This window comes from Podarcis muralis, chromosome 14, assembly GCF_964188315.1.
Source record: "Podarcis muralis chromosome 14, rPodMur119.hap1.1, whole genome shotgun sequence".
Classification (NCBI taxonomy): Eukaryota; Metazoa; Chordata; class Lepidosauria; order Squamata; family Lacertidae; genus Podarcis; species Podarcis muralis.
Window position 1 is genome coordinate 40341170 of NC_135668.1, and position 15103 is coordinate 40356272.

Here is a 15103-nt window from a genome sequence, read left to right on the forward strand (position 1 = left end):
CTCATTATCCACTGCCCCAGGAACTTTTGGCTATGGCTCCAAACCCGACAAGAGCTCTGGGAGAGTGGAAGGCCAAGAATCAGTGCTGTTCTTTCTGTGACTACTCTGGCAAGCGGAGGCAGCATGAACGTGATGGTGACTCATGAGACGAAAGCAGGTGAATCAATCACACTTTAGAATCGAACAGCAAACTGCAACTTATATGGAACAGAAGAGCCTCTCGCGTGGCAAAGTCCAGACAGGACTGGAGAGTTTCTGCATGAGCTGAATCGGGCTCACAGGGCCCTCAAGCGAATATAGGAAAACAGGTTCCCGTGGGTTGAAGAAAATGAGGCATTCCTTGGGCAAACAAGTTTGAAAACGCCTAGAGCAACCCATCTGTCTTCATGGGGTTTTGAGACAGGGATGAGGAACCTTTGGCCCTCCAGATACAGTTGGGTTACAGCTCTCATCATTCCCGACCACTCGCCATGTGGGTTGGGGCTGGTGAAAGGGGGGGGGGTACAACAGCATCTGGAGGGCTGTTGGCTCCATAGCGCTACCGCTTCCCAAACCAAGAACCTCAGGGTGTTGGGGAAACAGTGGTGCTGGCAGCTAACGTTATAGGAAGCTGTTTGTATTGTTGTTGTTGGCATCTATCTGTCTTGAGAGATAATGGGGGGTGAAGTCAATCCACTGGAGAATCATAACTTATGCCTCCTGTGTTGTTGTCGGTGTGTTAGCAGCAACCAAGGGACCTTCCCAGGGCACAAGCCTGAGCAGTGTATATGGAGGTCCTGGGCTGCCCAGACGACAAGACCACCCTCTCAGCCTCGCTGATGTGGTCCAAAGGAAAGCAGAGCAATATGTTTGGCACCAGCTTGGCTGCAGAAGGAGGCGTACAAGGTGCCATCCAATCGTCTAAGGGACTCCACTCCAGATTTGTATAGGGTTTACTCCTTAGCCTTTTCTTCCCCCAAAGATATTGTCAGGAGTGCGTGCAGGAGCCAGGCCCTGTTACCGGTAGGGCTTCGCAGGACTGGGGCCTTCCTAAGTTTGTTCTGGAGAGGCAAGGCGCGGCCAAACAGGTGAGGCCGATTGGTAAATCACAGCACCTGGTGGCAAGAGCTGGGAAGGGATATAAGCTCAGCATTTCCCTTTGGCTCTTTGCCACAGCAACACGCTTCCTGCCTTGCTGCGTTTGGCTTCTTGACTCCTTGCTTACTGATCCTCGGACCCTTGGCTCCTTGACTCCTGGTTTCTCTGACCCTCAGGCCCCTGGCTTCTGGACTCACGTTCCTGCTCCCAACCCACCGTCTTGCCCCTGGTCCCGACGTCCCTCAGCCAGGACTTTGACCGCCCATAAACTGGACCGTGACAGATATCCCGCAAGGCAGCAGTGGTTTAGGACCAGAGTTTTCCTTCTCCTAGATGGGATGCCTTCCCAGGTTGACAAGTCCCATCTGCCCCTCACGCCTCTCTCTACAGCAGGTGCAGAAAGCATTTTATTGATCGTTGGACCAACTAATGGTCTCATTCTCTCAATCTGCTATAGCCTGTCTTCACATGTCCCTAACTCACCAAGGGTTTGAAACCCATCGACTACTCTCACCTGGTTTAGCCGGCCAATCAAAGCCGTTTCCTGGCGTGCGGCTGCTGCTGACAGCTTCTAGGAGCCGCAGGTGAGAGCTGAGTGCAGGGTGGGGACCAAAGGTGGGTAAACAACCCCAAAAGGAGCATGATATGTTCCCCACTAGAGGCACTACCCCTCACCTAACACTCTATACACCACTGAGTATGTATTACAATGGTACCTCAGGTTAAGTACTTAATTCGTTCCAGAGTTCCGTACTTAACCTGAAACTGTTCTTAACCTGAAGCACCACTTTAGCGAATGGGGCCTCCCACTGCCGCCACGCCGCCGGAGCCCGATTTCTGTTCTTATCCTGAAACAAAGTTCTTAACTTGAAGCACTATTTCTAGGTTAGCGGAGTCTGTAACCTGAAGCGTATGTAACCCGAGGTACCACTGTATTACTACTTTTAGTATTTTTATCCACTCCACCCTAAGATACCAGGGTGGGTTACCACAATTTTAAATACAATATTAAAAACAGCTTTAAAAACTTACAAAAAATGCAATCACAAAAAAATGAGGGTCCTGAAAATATGCACCTCAGGCCAGCCTAATCCAATCCACCACTGTGTTCAGACACCAATCCAGAATCTTCAGAGTCTCTCCTGATACAGATGTTATAGAGAGGTAGAGTTGTGTATCATCAGCATTCTGATGACACCTTGCTCCAAAACTCCTAATAACCATTCCCAATGGCTTCATATAGATATTAAATTGCTCCTGGCATATTTTTTTTCACGCTTTTGGAACAGCTTAGGTTTCAGCTTACAATGAAGAGGAGAAGGAGTTTGCATCCTGATTTCAAATGTAATTTACATATTGCTGTAATGGATAGGTAAAATGTTTGTTTGTGGTATTTATTTATTTTTTAAATCCCACCCGATTCTAAAGCACCCCACACTGTTTTGCAATGCTAATCTTCCTGTTCCAGAAATCTAGCCTTTGGAGAGCAAAAAAAAACAACAAAAACATTTACATGCTGTCTATAAAGGAAGGGCATTTTAATTAGATTTTATTGCAATATCAAGATATTAATATTTTACAAGAAGTAGTTTAAACAAACAACAACAACAAACACAGCGGGGAATGGGAATCTGAGGCCCTCCAGATGTTGCTGGACTCCATCTCTGTAATAATCTTAAATCTGCAAACTGTAATAATTTTAAGATGGAATGGGAAGGGGGTGTTAACACAGACATAATTCGCTTAGACTGTGCAGAGATTTGGAGTTGCACTGGAGAGTACAGAAGCAAAGCAACATATTTGCTCTCCCATTAGAAACATGAGCAGCTAGTTGGTTCTGTTTGATTGCATTTCCCCCCCTCTAATTGATGAGTACCTGATTTTTTTGTTTACATCAAGAAGCCATAGTTTTCACATGAACAGGAAACACAAGAGAGATGCCCTCCATTGAGCTGTGACAATGAAGGATAGCAGTGAAATGGACTTCCCTCCCCAATTCTGATGGCTTCTGTCCATCTTTTCCAGGCCTGCCTGAAATGAATTTTGCATAGTCCATGCAGGAGGCAGCAAAAAAAAGGGACGCTGAGATCAGGCGATGATTGCTTCCCCTCCTGGCTCCGAGGGCAGGGAAGGGGGAACCTGTGACCATCCCATTATTGGTGTGCTACAACTCCCATCATTGAAAAACAAAGGTGAAGAAGAGTAAACACTAGTATGGCCCCACACTGAGCAAGACAGTAACCCACTTTTGCGGGTGCTGAAAAATGTGCGGTTTTCACTACAAAAAGGTTGCAAAACTGCTGCAAAACTTTGCTACCGCTTTGTAGTAAATCAGAGAGTGCTGGTGATGCCTATGACTCACACTTTGAGTCTCAATTAATCAGTTTTAGAGGAGCCACAAAACATGGTGCTTCCACTGTAGAATGATCGCAGAACTTTGGCACCAGTTTGGAGTTAATCAGACCATGTTGGAGTTTGGGGCGATACCTACGACCCCCAGTGTATCAATTACTCAGTTTGTGGGGGGGTGCGTGGCGCAAAATGCAGGGTGTGCGCTACAAAACTATTTCAAAACTTTGGCACCGGTTTGGAGGGGATCCCCAATTTTGGTGTTTGTAGTTAATGAAGTTAGCTAAGGGACGCGGGTGGCGCTGTGGGTAAAACCTCAGCGCCTAGGACTTGCCGATCGTCAGGTCGGCGGTTCGAATCCCCGCGGCGGGGTGCGCTCCCGTTGCTCGGTCCCAGCGCCTGCCAACCTAGCAGTTCGAAAGCAGGTCAAGGTGCAAGTAGATAAATAGGGACCGCTTACTAGTGGGAAGGTAAACGGCGTTTCCATGTGCTGCGCTGGCTCGCCAGATGCAGCTTGTCACGCTGGCCACGTGACCCGGAAGTGTCTGTGGACAGCGCTGGCCCCCGGCCTCTTAAGTGAGATGGGCGCGCAACCCTAGAGTCGGACACGACTGGCCCGTACGGGCAGGGGTACCTTTACCTTTACCTTTAGTTAATGAAGTTCCAAAGGTCTATAGCTTTTTAGATACTAAACCTGCTATATCCTAGAACTGGTCATATGTGGTGCAGCTGATTGGAGTGTTGAATGGGACACAGCTGAGGGAAGACCAAGGAAGCTCCAGCAACCTTGGCCCTTGCCTGTAAAAGCAAGTCTAGAGGGAGAGACTAGACTGATGTCAGCAGGTTCCAGGAACCCTCTTGTGGTGAGATTTTGAGGGATGATCTGTGAGTTTGCTTAGGTCTGGGTAGAGAGCCAAGCTTGATGGAAGGAGTCCTGGGTGGGAGACAGGAGTCTGAGGTGTGTTGAGTGGAGAAGGGTTTCAGAATTTATCAGTACAGTGGTACCTCGGGTTAAGTACTTAATTCATTCCGGAGGTCCGTACTTAACCTGAAAATGTTCTTAACCTGAAGCACCACTTTAGCTAATGGAGCCTCCTGCTGCCGCCGCGCCGCCAGAGCACGATTTCTGTTCTTATCCTGAAGCAAAGTTCTTAACCTGAACCATTATTTCTGGGTTAGCGGAGTCTGTAACCTGAAGCGTATGTAACCTGAAGCGTATGTAACCCGAGGTACCACTGTATTTAATAGCAATCTCTGTATCAATGCTTCTATTGCCTATTTTTGTAACATTCGTTGTTGTTGTTGTTTGCTGTATACTGCTTAGAGAAAAGTTTCTATATTAAGTGGTACAGAAATTGACTAGCTAAAAAATTAAATAATGCCCTGAATATGCTGCGCTATGCGTGGTCCATACAGTATGTACCAGGAGGGTATGCATGTAATAGATTCTGCATAATCTGTATGTACCAGATTCTGCATAAAGGACAGATGGTGCTACAAAGAATATCAGAAACATGATATTTAGTTGGAAGCTGACATGCCTATCTTTTGTTTTCAAGTAAAGATTGCTCCTGGCATAAAAGGGTAAAGAAGCCCCACTGAGATTTGAGAGGGAATCAGCAAGTTTTTGTTTTTCACAGAATCAATATGTCAGATGCAGCATGAGATATAGAGAGCAGGCTCATTAAAACTTGAAGACATTCATATATTTTTTATTTTATTTTGCTTTAAAATGAAAGCCCTCTGGAATATTGTATATGAACATCTTGAAAATTATGGAAATTTCCCTGTCAAAAAATGACAAGCTGACTAATACTAAGGAACATGTTTTAAACACAAATCTCTCTTCTCTTTCCTGCCCCGCCCCCTTCACCCTTAGTCAAAAATCCTACTTCTACAGATCTCGTACTAGAAAAATATTACATTCTGCAGACTAATCTCACCTACTCTTAATAGATTTGGTACAGCACGCAGCCCAACTGAGCACTCATAAACAGTGAAGTTTTCTCCTTGCTATGTTTTAATTAGCTAGAACATGGTATTTATGAACATATCCTGACTGATTGATCCCATTGCATGCGCCAATATCAGCTCCAGGTTCTTTCGTGGTTTGGTGGGGGGCTTGGCAGTCCCCAGTTTCGGCACCCAGCATAATAGGACGTCTATTGGGGTACACATGTCCCAGCGAGGTCACTGATGGGTAAACATCAGGGAGAGAGGGCCTTTTCCAAAGTGGCACCCTGGTTGTGGCTCAGCTTTCCTAGGGAAACTGGCCTGGTACCACCTGTGTGAAAAAGATCCTTTCTGTTTACCAAGGCCTTCTAAGCTATTTACGTTTACTGGGCACCTCCATTTTAAAATCTATGCTTTTAATCTTGATGATGTTGTGCTCTCATTTTTACAGCTTTATCGATTTTATGCTGGGTACTTTTAGTACAGGGCTCAGCAAACTTTTGCAGCAGGGGGCCAGTCCACTGTCCCTCAGACCTTGTGGGGGGCCGGAGTATACTTTGAAAAGAAAAAAAATGAATGAATTCCTATGCCCCACAAATAATCCAGAGATGCATTTAAAATAAAAAGACACATTCTACTCATGTAAAAACATGCTGATTCCCAGACTGCCCACGGGCCAGATTTAGAAGGCGATTGGGCTGGATCCGGCCCCCGGGCCTTAGTTTATCTACCCATGTTTTAGTAGATAACAGCAGCAACAATTTTATTACTACTAATACTTCTGCTACTGTTACTGTTGGCGTAAGTGCACAGTCATGCTGGGATTATCATCCAGCCAGTGTTGCATAATGGTTACTCTTGGACCATGACCAGGAGACCAGGATTCAAATCCCCACTCAGCCATAAAGCTCACTGGGTGACATTGGGCCAGTCACCATCTCTTGGCCTGTTTCATTTATCATTTCATTATTTCATGATGGGTGGTAGAGCTGAAACGGGACATCTGCATCCCAGTGGTGCGCTGGGAAATGTCGAAGTCCAGGAACTCGCTGTGGCAGCCCCCAGAGACAACCTCTCCCCCAAGGAAAGCCCAATATATGAGTATTTTCTCAGTTATAGAATAGTGAGCCGGAAAAGGGTGGTGTAGCAGCTGGAAGTTTGGTTCCATCCACACCAAATGCTTAAAGCACAAGCCTTCTTCCAAATGGTCCTGGAGACTGAAGTTTGCCCTTCTCAGAGCTACAATTCCCAGCATCTTACGGTTCCCAGGATGCTTTCAATGCATGGTGTAGATGTGACTTCTGACTGGGGGGCGGGGAGACCTGAGTTTACAGCCATGACCAGCAATGACGTTCACCAAATCACCTTGGACCCAGCTTACCTAACAACGGGGTCATGAGCCAGGTCTTTCCTCCAAAACCCCCCAGTCTTGCAGCGCTGGCAAAAACTGCTCCTGCAGTAAATAAAGAACCAGAGCTGTTCTCTCCTATGTCCCTGCTCCACTCCTCCAACGTTTATGCCACCATGTTGTGGAACGGCAGTAACCACTCGCCATCATCCAATAAATGGACAGCCAACTGCATTTTTCTCCCTCTTTCATTTCGATCTATGAACGGCCACAAAGTTGTCCATTTTCGATTTTTAAAAGAGTGATTTCATAATTCAGTTTTCTAAAAATAAATAAAAATCAACCAAGCCTTTTGAATTTAATGGGCAATTCTTACTAACACACAAACACACACAGTTATTGCAAAAATTTCAAGACAGCCGCTGTTAATATTTTTCAAGTTACAGGAGAAAGAAAATACAGTATATTTATTTAATAGCATATTGAGGCGTATCTATCCATTTGAAAGCTACTTACATAAAAAAGGGCATCAGTTGGATAAGAGTCTCTTTTTTAGGGTTGGAAGCGAATTCTGGCAGAGTCTGGATTACTTTGTTCATAACATTCCTTAAGTAATTCTGCAACTGTTTCCGCCTTTCTTCTACAAACTTTGCATCCTAAGGAGAGTGGGAGGGAGGAGAAAATGGAATTAGGCCACAGACTTCAATTTTTGTGCCAAGCAAAAATATAAAATGTAATTATCGAGTTCCCATCCTAAAAAAAATCAAGCTGTACTGCAGATGGACAGCATAACCCAAAGTATGGAAACATCACAAAAAGGTCCATAATCCAACCACCAACGTAGTATCAAACCTCAAAGCTGAACCATTGATGTGAAAATGGAAATTGGTCCTTAAAGTTAATTTGTGTTTGAAGAATAGACTGGAGGACATTCAGGATGTCATAGACTAGCTGATCTTATATCTAGTATCAGTTTAAATGTATTTGCAAATAAAATATATTTTGCCTCGAAACAACATTTTGGTACAAATAATGCAGTGGAATTCAGAAGCTGCCTTCAGGATTACTGGCAAACATCCTATTGATTGGTTATTAAAACCACGACCTTTCCTTTAAAAATATGGATGTTCAAGGAAGCTTACAACTTTCTAAATACAAGAACACGCACACATCGCAGGGAAAAATATTAGAAGAGATTTCAGAGACATATGACAGCACATCAAATGAAAACGAAATCCGAGGAATCAATACAAAAAACATTATTTGGATACAAAGGTCATTTTTTTCAGCTCATCAAAATGAAGATCTGCCTAGGAAACATCTCAATGAAGTGGCAAGAGACCAAAGGGAGGCAGAGAGATGAGCTTCCTCAGGTAGGGAGTGTCACAGCCTAGGTGCGGACTCGGGGAAGGCTATCTCAGACATTCCTGCAAGCCACACCTCAGTGACTGAAGGGCTGGGGGAAAAGGGGAGGGGAGAACAAGAGAACCTTTCCACTGGATCTCACAGTTGGGTACATTCGTACAGGAGGAGCTGGCCCTTTAGATATCCTGAACCTGAAGCCATTCGGAGCCATTTAGGGCCCTGTATTCTGTATTCGGAGCCATTTAGGGCCCTGTAGCAATTCAGACAGCACTCTGAATTGCTCCCAGTGGAAGCCAGTGGAAGTGTTCTATTAATGGCATCACTTGGTTCCAAGAGTCAGATTCTGCCATTATCCTAGATGTCCCATTCTGGACCAGTGGAAGATTCTGGATACTTTTCAAAGGAAGCTCCACATAAAGCACATTGCAATACATCCAGACACAATGTAAACTAAAGCAAGGGTAGCTAAACTTTTCTGGGGCAAGGGCCTTATTGACACATGCTCCCCACCCTGTGTGTTTGTGTGTGAGTGAGGGGGGGGTAGAGGGGTGGAGGGAGAGAGAGAGCATGGCCAAACTTTTACTTTTAAAACAATTATGGGGTATCTTGGGGGTCCACAAAAAACCCTTTTCACATCACAGTATCATGCTGGGGGACCTATGTGAGCAGCAGATTCTTCTTTTTTTTAAAGGAGGGCACAAAAAACCTTTTGGGATGCTGGATAATGTGGTCCACAGTTTAGCCACACCTAAAGAAAGACATGTGCAACTATGACTAGGATGCAGTTGGGATGGTTGCCACTTGATCCTGTATTAAGGCCACAATAGACTCCTCTGCCTACAACAGTCAGGAAAGGAGAAGAGGGAGCAGACTTCATTGCATTCTTTTGGTCAGGTGCGGGGAGACCCAGAACCTGTGATTCTGGATTTAGAGTGGGAAAGCACAGTCAAGAAACATTGAACAAGGCCCTTCAGACAACCCTTCCCCCCCTCCCCTTTCTCTCTTGAAAATCAGTTTTCACCATTATTATTTTTTGTAAGAACCAAGAGAACCAGCCAAGGATTATATTTACATCTGCACAAACAGCAGCAGCAGCAGCAGCAGCAGCAGCATAGCTCATTTGGGTCTCTTCCAATTCAGCACCTAGGGTCTCCCAGTCAACAACACATTAGAAACAAACAAATCTGGATGGAAGCCCGGAATGGAAAACGCCAAAGAGATTTGGTAGTCACTTAATGGAGTTTAGCAGTTCATAATCTGACTCTCCACCTGCTACTACGCGGATATATATATATATATATGAATGAGAGACTTGCCAATTATATAGTCACCTACTCCAGAGGAAGGTGGGTGGACAGGAAACATTCAATGGGCATTGACCAGCACTCCCCGCCAGTAGAAATAAATGAAAGAATTAAAACATTAAATGCTCATTTCTACCTAGCAGTCTGCTTTTTCCCCACAGCCTATTCGGTTCCACGGAAGTACTATTGGGATGTCCAAGTGTGAGAATGGGCAACTCATTTTGGACAGCAGAGATTGCTACTCCCTTCCTTAGAACTACATTACATTCAAGTAGACTCACTGCCTCACCCAAAATATGGCACTTCAACGGAGGCTGTGCATTTGCATTAGACCCACAGAGTCCTTACAAGAGTTTAAATCTCACAAGACTACATATTTATCCCACTTAAGAGATGTCTATGCGTGCTCTCAGAAATCCTTACAGCAACCTTGTCAGGCTGACCCCAGGATCCACCACTGCTCCAACTGTTCTTCCCCCAGCAATAGCCATTAAGAGTCCTGACTGCTTACTATTTAGGTATTTTTATTAGTATTTATTTTTAATTTTTGGTTCATAGCAGAACCAATATTTGAACCAGAGACTTCTTTGCCTTTGCCTTTGCCTTTGTCTCTGAACAAACAAAAAAATCGGCATCTTATGGCTGGAGACAAAGAAGGATTTGCAGTATCCACGTGAAATAGGTGAGGTTCTAGAAAATGGCTCAACATCCCATCCCGTGCTCTTCACTCAGCCATCACAGGTAAATTCAGACCTGGTTAATTCAAGCAGTCTTGTAATTTGGGTAGCAGAAATACAGATAATGGTAGCGCTACCCAAATATTTACACTATGGGTATTTTTTATGGCTGCCCTTTTGAAGCAAAATTTGATTGTCTGAACACAGACAATGCCAGAAAGTCATTAGGACTGTGCGCAAGACATCCTGGTGTGGAGAAAGAGGATAGAAGCAAATATTTCTCCCTCATCTCAGAACACTAGAACTCATGGACGTTCAGTGAAAAGGGAATGATGGAAAATTCAGGACAGGTACAAGAAAATACTTATTAATGCAGTGCATAACTGAACTATGGAATTTGCTCCCCAAAGAGTGCTTGCTTGTTTCCCAGAGACATCTGGCTGGCCACTCTGAGAACAGAATGCTGGACTAGATGGACCACTGGCCTGATCCATCAGGACTCCTTTTATGTTCTTAATCCTGACCCATCATATTCCCTCTTTCACCCAGGTATCAAACTCCCTTTGCTTGTGTTTGATGATGAGGTAAGGGTTTTTAATAATGTAACCCTAATACACAACACGGGATGTGAATGACGCTGTGGGTTCAACCACAGAGTCTAGGACTTGCTGATCAGAAGGTCGGTGGTTCGAATCCCCGTAATGGGGTGAGCTCCCATTGCTTGGTCCCTTCTCCTGCCAACCTAGCAGTTCGAAAGCACGTCAAAGTGCAAGTAGATAAATAGGTACCGCTCTGGCGGGAAGGTAAACGGCGTTTCCGTGCCCCACTTTGGTTCGCCAGAAGCAGCTTAGTCATGCTGGCCACATGACCCGGAAGCTGTACACCGGCTCCCTCGGCCAATAAAGCGAGATGAGCGCTGCAACCCCAGAGTCGGCCACAACTGGACCTAATGGTCAGGGGTACCTTTACCTTTTAACACACAACACTATGCATTTCTTTATTAGTGCAAGAGCTTGGAGCAGAAATTGGCCCAAAAAAAGTTCCATTTAATCCAAAGCAACTCAGTCAGACATTGGTTCATGACGCAAATCTCTGGAGCTTAGTGCTGCTTAACTGATCTCTTATTTCATTGCAACACTTAAGAGTGCAAAAAATAAAAATAGGCAAGTCAGAAAATACTGTATAGCCAAGTAGGTTTGCGCCTATGATTGTATTTTGGAAAAAACATCCATGTCTCAGATTTGAAGAATCAAACTGGTAATTGTTCTAAAGAGACCAATAAGTACTGACTAATTGGTAAAATACATTACACACTCTTGTTTTTGTCGGGCTTAAAAACTCTCACAGGAGATATGGATGCTCAATGAAGAGGAAACCTTTATGGACCTACTTAATGATCTTGCAAAAATCACTATTTGGGGATTCTTATGCAAATTCATCAGAAAGTTAACAGGACCCATGACTTAAAAAGATCTCCACCTGGGAAATTATTTTTAAAATTCATTATTTGCAGCGTAATCTGAGAACAAATTATCTGAAACACCTTTGTTTAGCTACAGTTTCTAAACTTGCATTGATGGCAAATGGGCAAAGGTCCTTGGGGAGTGTGCTCCACAGGCAGAATGGCACCATCATGAAGACACTTCCATCTGCAGCTTCTCTTTTTAGAGTCCAGGGTGGAAAGCTGCAGCTCCATCCAAGGAGACTATTCCATCTATAGCAGGGTTCAGCAAACTTTTTCAGCAGGGGGCCGGTCCACTGTCTCTCAGACCTTGTGGGGGGCCGGACCATATTTTGAAAAGAAAAAAAATGAACAAATTCCTATGCCCCACAAATAAGCCAGAGATGCATTTTAAATAAAAGGACACATTCTATTTGTGTAAAAACACGCTGATTCCCAGACTGACTGCAGGCCAGATTTAGAAGGCGATTGGGCCGGATCCGGGCCCCGGGCCTAGTTTGCCTACCGATGATCTATAGCTACCACTTCTGAACACTACAACATCATTCAGCTACAAGAGCACACCAAACCTTTACTGTGGGTACAGATATTTTCTTTGTGGCACATTTTTCTCTTTTTGCAAGTTGCGGAAAACGAAACCCAGTAGCTGGAGATTCGCAAATTCTGATTGATAAACTCAAAACCAAAACAGAAGAGCAAAGTTCCACCAGGAATTCGAGGTTTTGCAAATCACAGCTGGTCTTAAACCGACATTATTGCCTAACAGATGGTTAACACGGGCTGAGGTGTTTCATCGAAGACGTTCCTAATACTGTCCCTTCCACAGGCTACTATAAGCAGCATGATTCTCTGTGTTATCCAGCCAGCTAAATAGATCATTAAAAAGACATTTTTAATTTTATTTTGCAACATGGACACCCTGATTACTGCATGCCGCTGAGGACCAAAAACTACACTCTGCTCTAATGCAATCATTTGCTGCTCAGCCTGGCAAAACTAGCTGCTAAGGAGGGAAGTCTTAGGGAACAAGAGCTAAGGGAGCACTTTCATTTTTTTATACCAGAAGATGGAGCAGGACTCAAACTCAGTGAAGTCAGAGCATACTGTGGAAACATGTCTAGTCCATTCTTTTTTTCTTTTTTAAAAAATACAACCGAAGAGGGCTGCTCTGGCTTTAAATTTATCAAGTTAGCTCTATGAGCATAATTTAACACATCTCCACCTTGCGTTCAGCTCTCAATGGTGGCTCCTAGAAGCTGTCAGAATGTGACAGGAGCCACCCCCTGGAACAGCTAAACCAGGTTTGGGTAGCCAATGGGTCTCAAACTATCAGTGAGCTTGGGACACGCCCTGCATGTGAAGACAGGCTCCGATACATTGAGCGGACAAGACCAATAGCGGTCTTCAGCGGTCAAGAAGGCAGTTTCTGTACATGCTGTAGAGCAGGCCCTCCAGATGTTTTGGGACTACAACTCCCATCAACCCTAGCTAACAGGACCGGTGGTCAGGGATGATGGGAGTTGTAGTCCCAAAACATCTGGAGGGCTGCGTTTGCCTATGCCTGCTGTAGAGGGAAGTGAGAGGCAGGCGGGGCTCGTCAACCTGGGAAGGTAGCCCATCTAGGAGAAGGAAAACACTGTGTTGTGAAATGATGCATGACCAAAAAGTGTTGTCACCAACATGAAAAGTGTGGAAAGTTCTGGAGCAAACTCTACACAAATCTGGAGTGGAGCCCCTAAGACGGTTGGACGGTGCTATGTACGCCATCTCCTTCCAGCAACTCCTGCAGCCAAGCAGGTGCCAAATGTATTGCTCTGCTTTTCCTTTGAATCAGTGTCCCGTGGGCCAGGAGTCAGCTTCGCCTGCAGCCTGAAGGGGGAGAAGGCAGAGTGACTCCACCTGCAGCTGATCAGCCTTCAAGGACACAGAGGAGGAGGCACTGATGAGAACCACCTGGCTTCAGCCTTCTCCCCCTTCAGGCTGCTGTTCAGCAGGTGAAGATGATTCATGGCCCATGACACACATTAGTGAGGTCAAGAGGGGGGTCTTTTCTTCTGGGCAGCCCAGGATTACCATACACACTGCCCAGACTTGCGCCTTGGGGAGGTCACTTTGGTGCTAATAATAATAATAATAATAATAATAATAATAATAATAATAAATTTACTATTTATACCCCGCCCATCTGGCTGAGTTTCCCCAGCCACTCTGGGCGGCTTCCAATTGAGTGTTAAAAACAATACAGCATTAAATATTAAAAACTTCCCTAAACAGGGCTGCCTTCAGATGTCTTTTAAAGATAAGACAGCTGCTTATTTCCTCTACATCTGATGGGAGGGCGTTCCACAGGGCGGGCGCCACTACCGAGAAGGCCCTCTGTCTGGTTCCCTGTAACCTCACTTCTCGCAATGAGGGAACGGCCAGAAGGCCCTCAGTGCTGGATCTCAGTGTCTGGGCTGAACGATGGGGGTGGAGACACTCCTTCAGGTATACAGGACCGAGGCCATTTAGGGCTTTAAAGGTCAGCACCAATGTCGTGGTTTGACTTCACCCTCTTGAGACGCACTCCATTGTTTCTCGAGACAGATGCATGCCAACAACAAACAACTTTACTTACCTACCACAACGGGACAGCTATTTGCTGTCATTTCCTATCCAAGCAAGTGAACAATGACAAGAGTTGGGAGATGGGAGCGTCACCATTTGCTTGCCTTCCACTCTCCCTTTGGGTGGCTGCGTAGACTGGACCCAGAAGAAGAGGGCAAGCAAATAAGGCAGGAATGGGGAAGCCTCTGAGGGTCACTGATGAATGGGAGTCCTACGGGAGCAGCAATTTCTGCCCCTTCCTAGGAACTAAAGGTACCCCTGCCTGTACGGGCCAGTCTTTGACAGACTCTGGGGTTGTGCGCCCATCTCACTCTATAGGCCGGGGGCCAGCGCTGTCCGGAGACACTTTCCGGGTCACGTGGCCAGCGTGACAAAGCCGCATCTGGCGAGCCAGCGCAGCACACGGAACGCCGTTTACCTTCCCGCTGGTAAGCGGTCCCTATTTATCTACTTGCACCCGGGGGTGCTTTCGAACTGCTAGGTTGGCAGGCACTGGGACCGAGCAGTGGGAGCGCACCCCGCCGCGGGGATTCGAACTGCCGACCTTTCGATCGGCAAGCCCTAGGCGCTGAGGCTTTTACCCACAGCGCCACCCGCGTCCCTTATGAAAATGCCTTATACAACATCAAAGCTTTGGTCCGTCTAGCTCAGTGCACTGACTGGTAGTGCCTCTTCAGGTTTTCAGATGCGGGATTTCCCCAGCCGTACCTGGAAATGCTGGGGACTGAACCTGGGACACCCAGCATCCAAGATGGATGATCTACTACTGAGCTAAGAAGACCCATGCACTCAGGCAGACAGAAGCTTAATTACGGTGCGTGTGTGTGTCCTTTTAAAGTAAAGAGTACTTTAAGTGCCTTTGTAGAAAGGCAGCATATAAAAAGGCAGAGAATCTTAATTTGTAATTTTCAGAAAATTGCAGAAACATACAGGAATTCCCCGCCCCTCTGTGCTTCAAAAG

General features: G+C 45.6%; 1 protein-coding gene across 5 annotated transcripts in view; it reads right to left on the reverse strand.

The window, feature by feature from the left end:
* Nucleotides 1-15103, reverse strand: part of SNX29 (sorting nexin 29) — a 205153-nt gene that overhangs the window by 37835 nt on the left and 152215 nt on the right. For 4 of the 5 annotated variants that reach the window (XM_028705266.2, XM_077918489.1, XM_028705265.2 and 1 more), the window contains 2 exons: nucleotides 7244-7383; nucleotides 2595-5934 (listed from right to left, as the gene is read on the reverse strand). In XM_028705266.2, coding sequence (XP_028561099.2) covers nucleotides 5796-5934; nucleotides 7244-7383 — 279 coding nt within the window. In that variant the 3' untranslated portion in view covers nucleotides 2595-5795. Of the gene's footprint in view, nucleotides 1-2594; nucleotides 5935-7243; nucleotides 7384-15103 lie in introns of those variants that run through there. The other variant, XM_028705264.2, reaches the window with a different exon arrangement.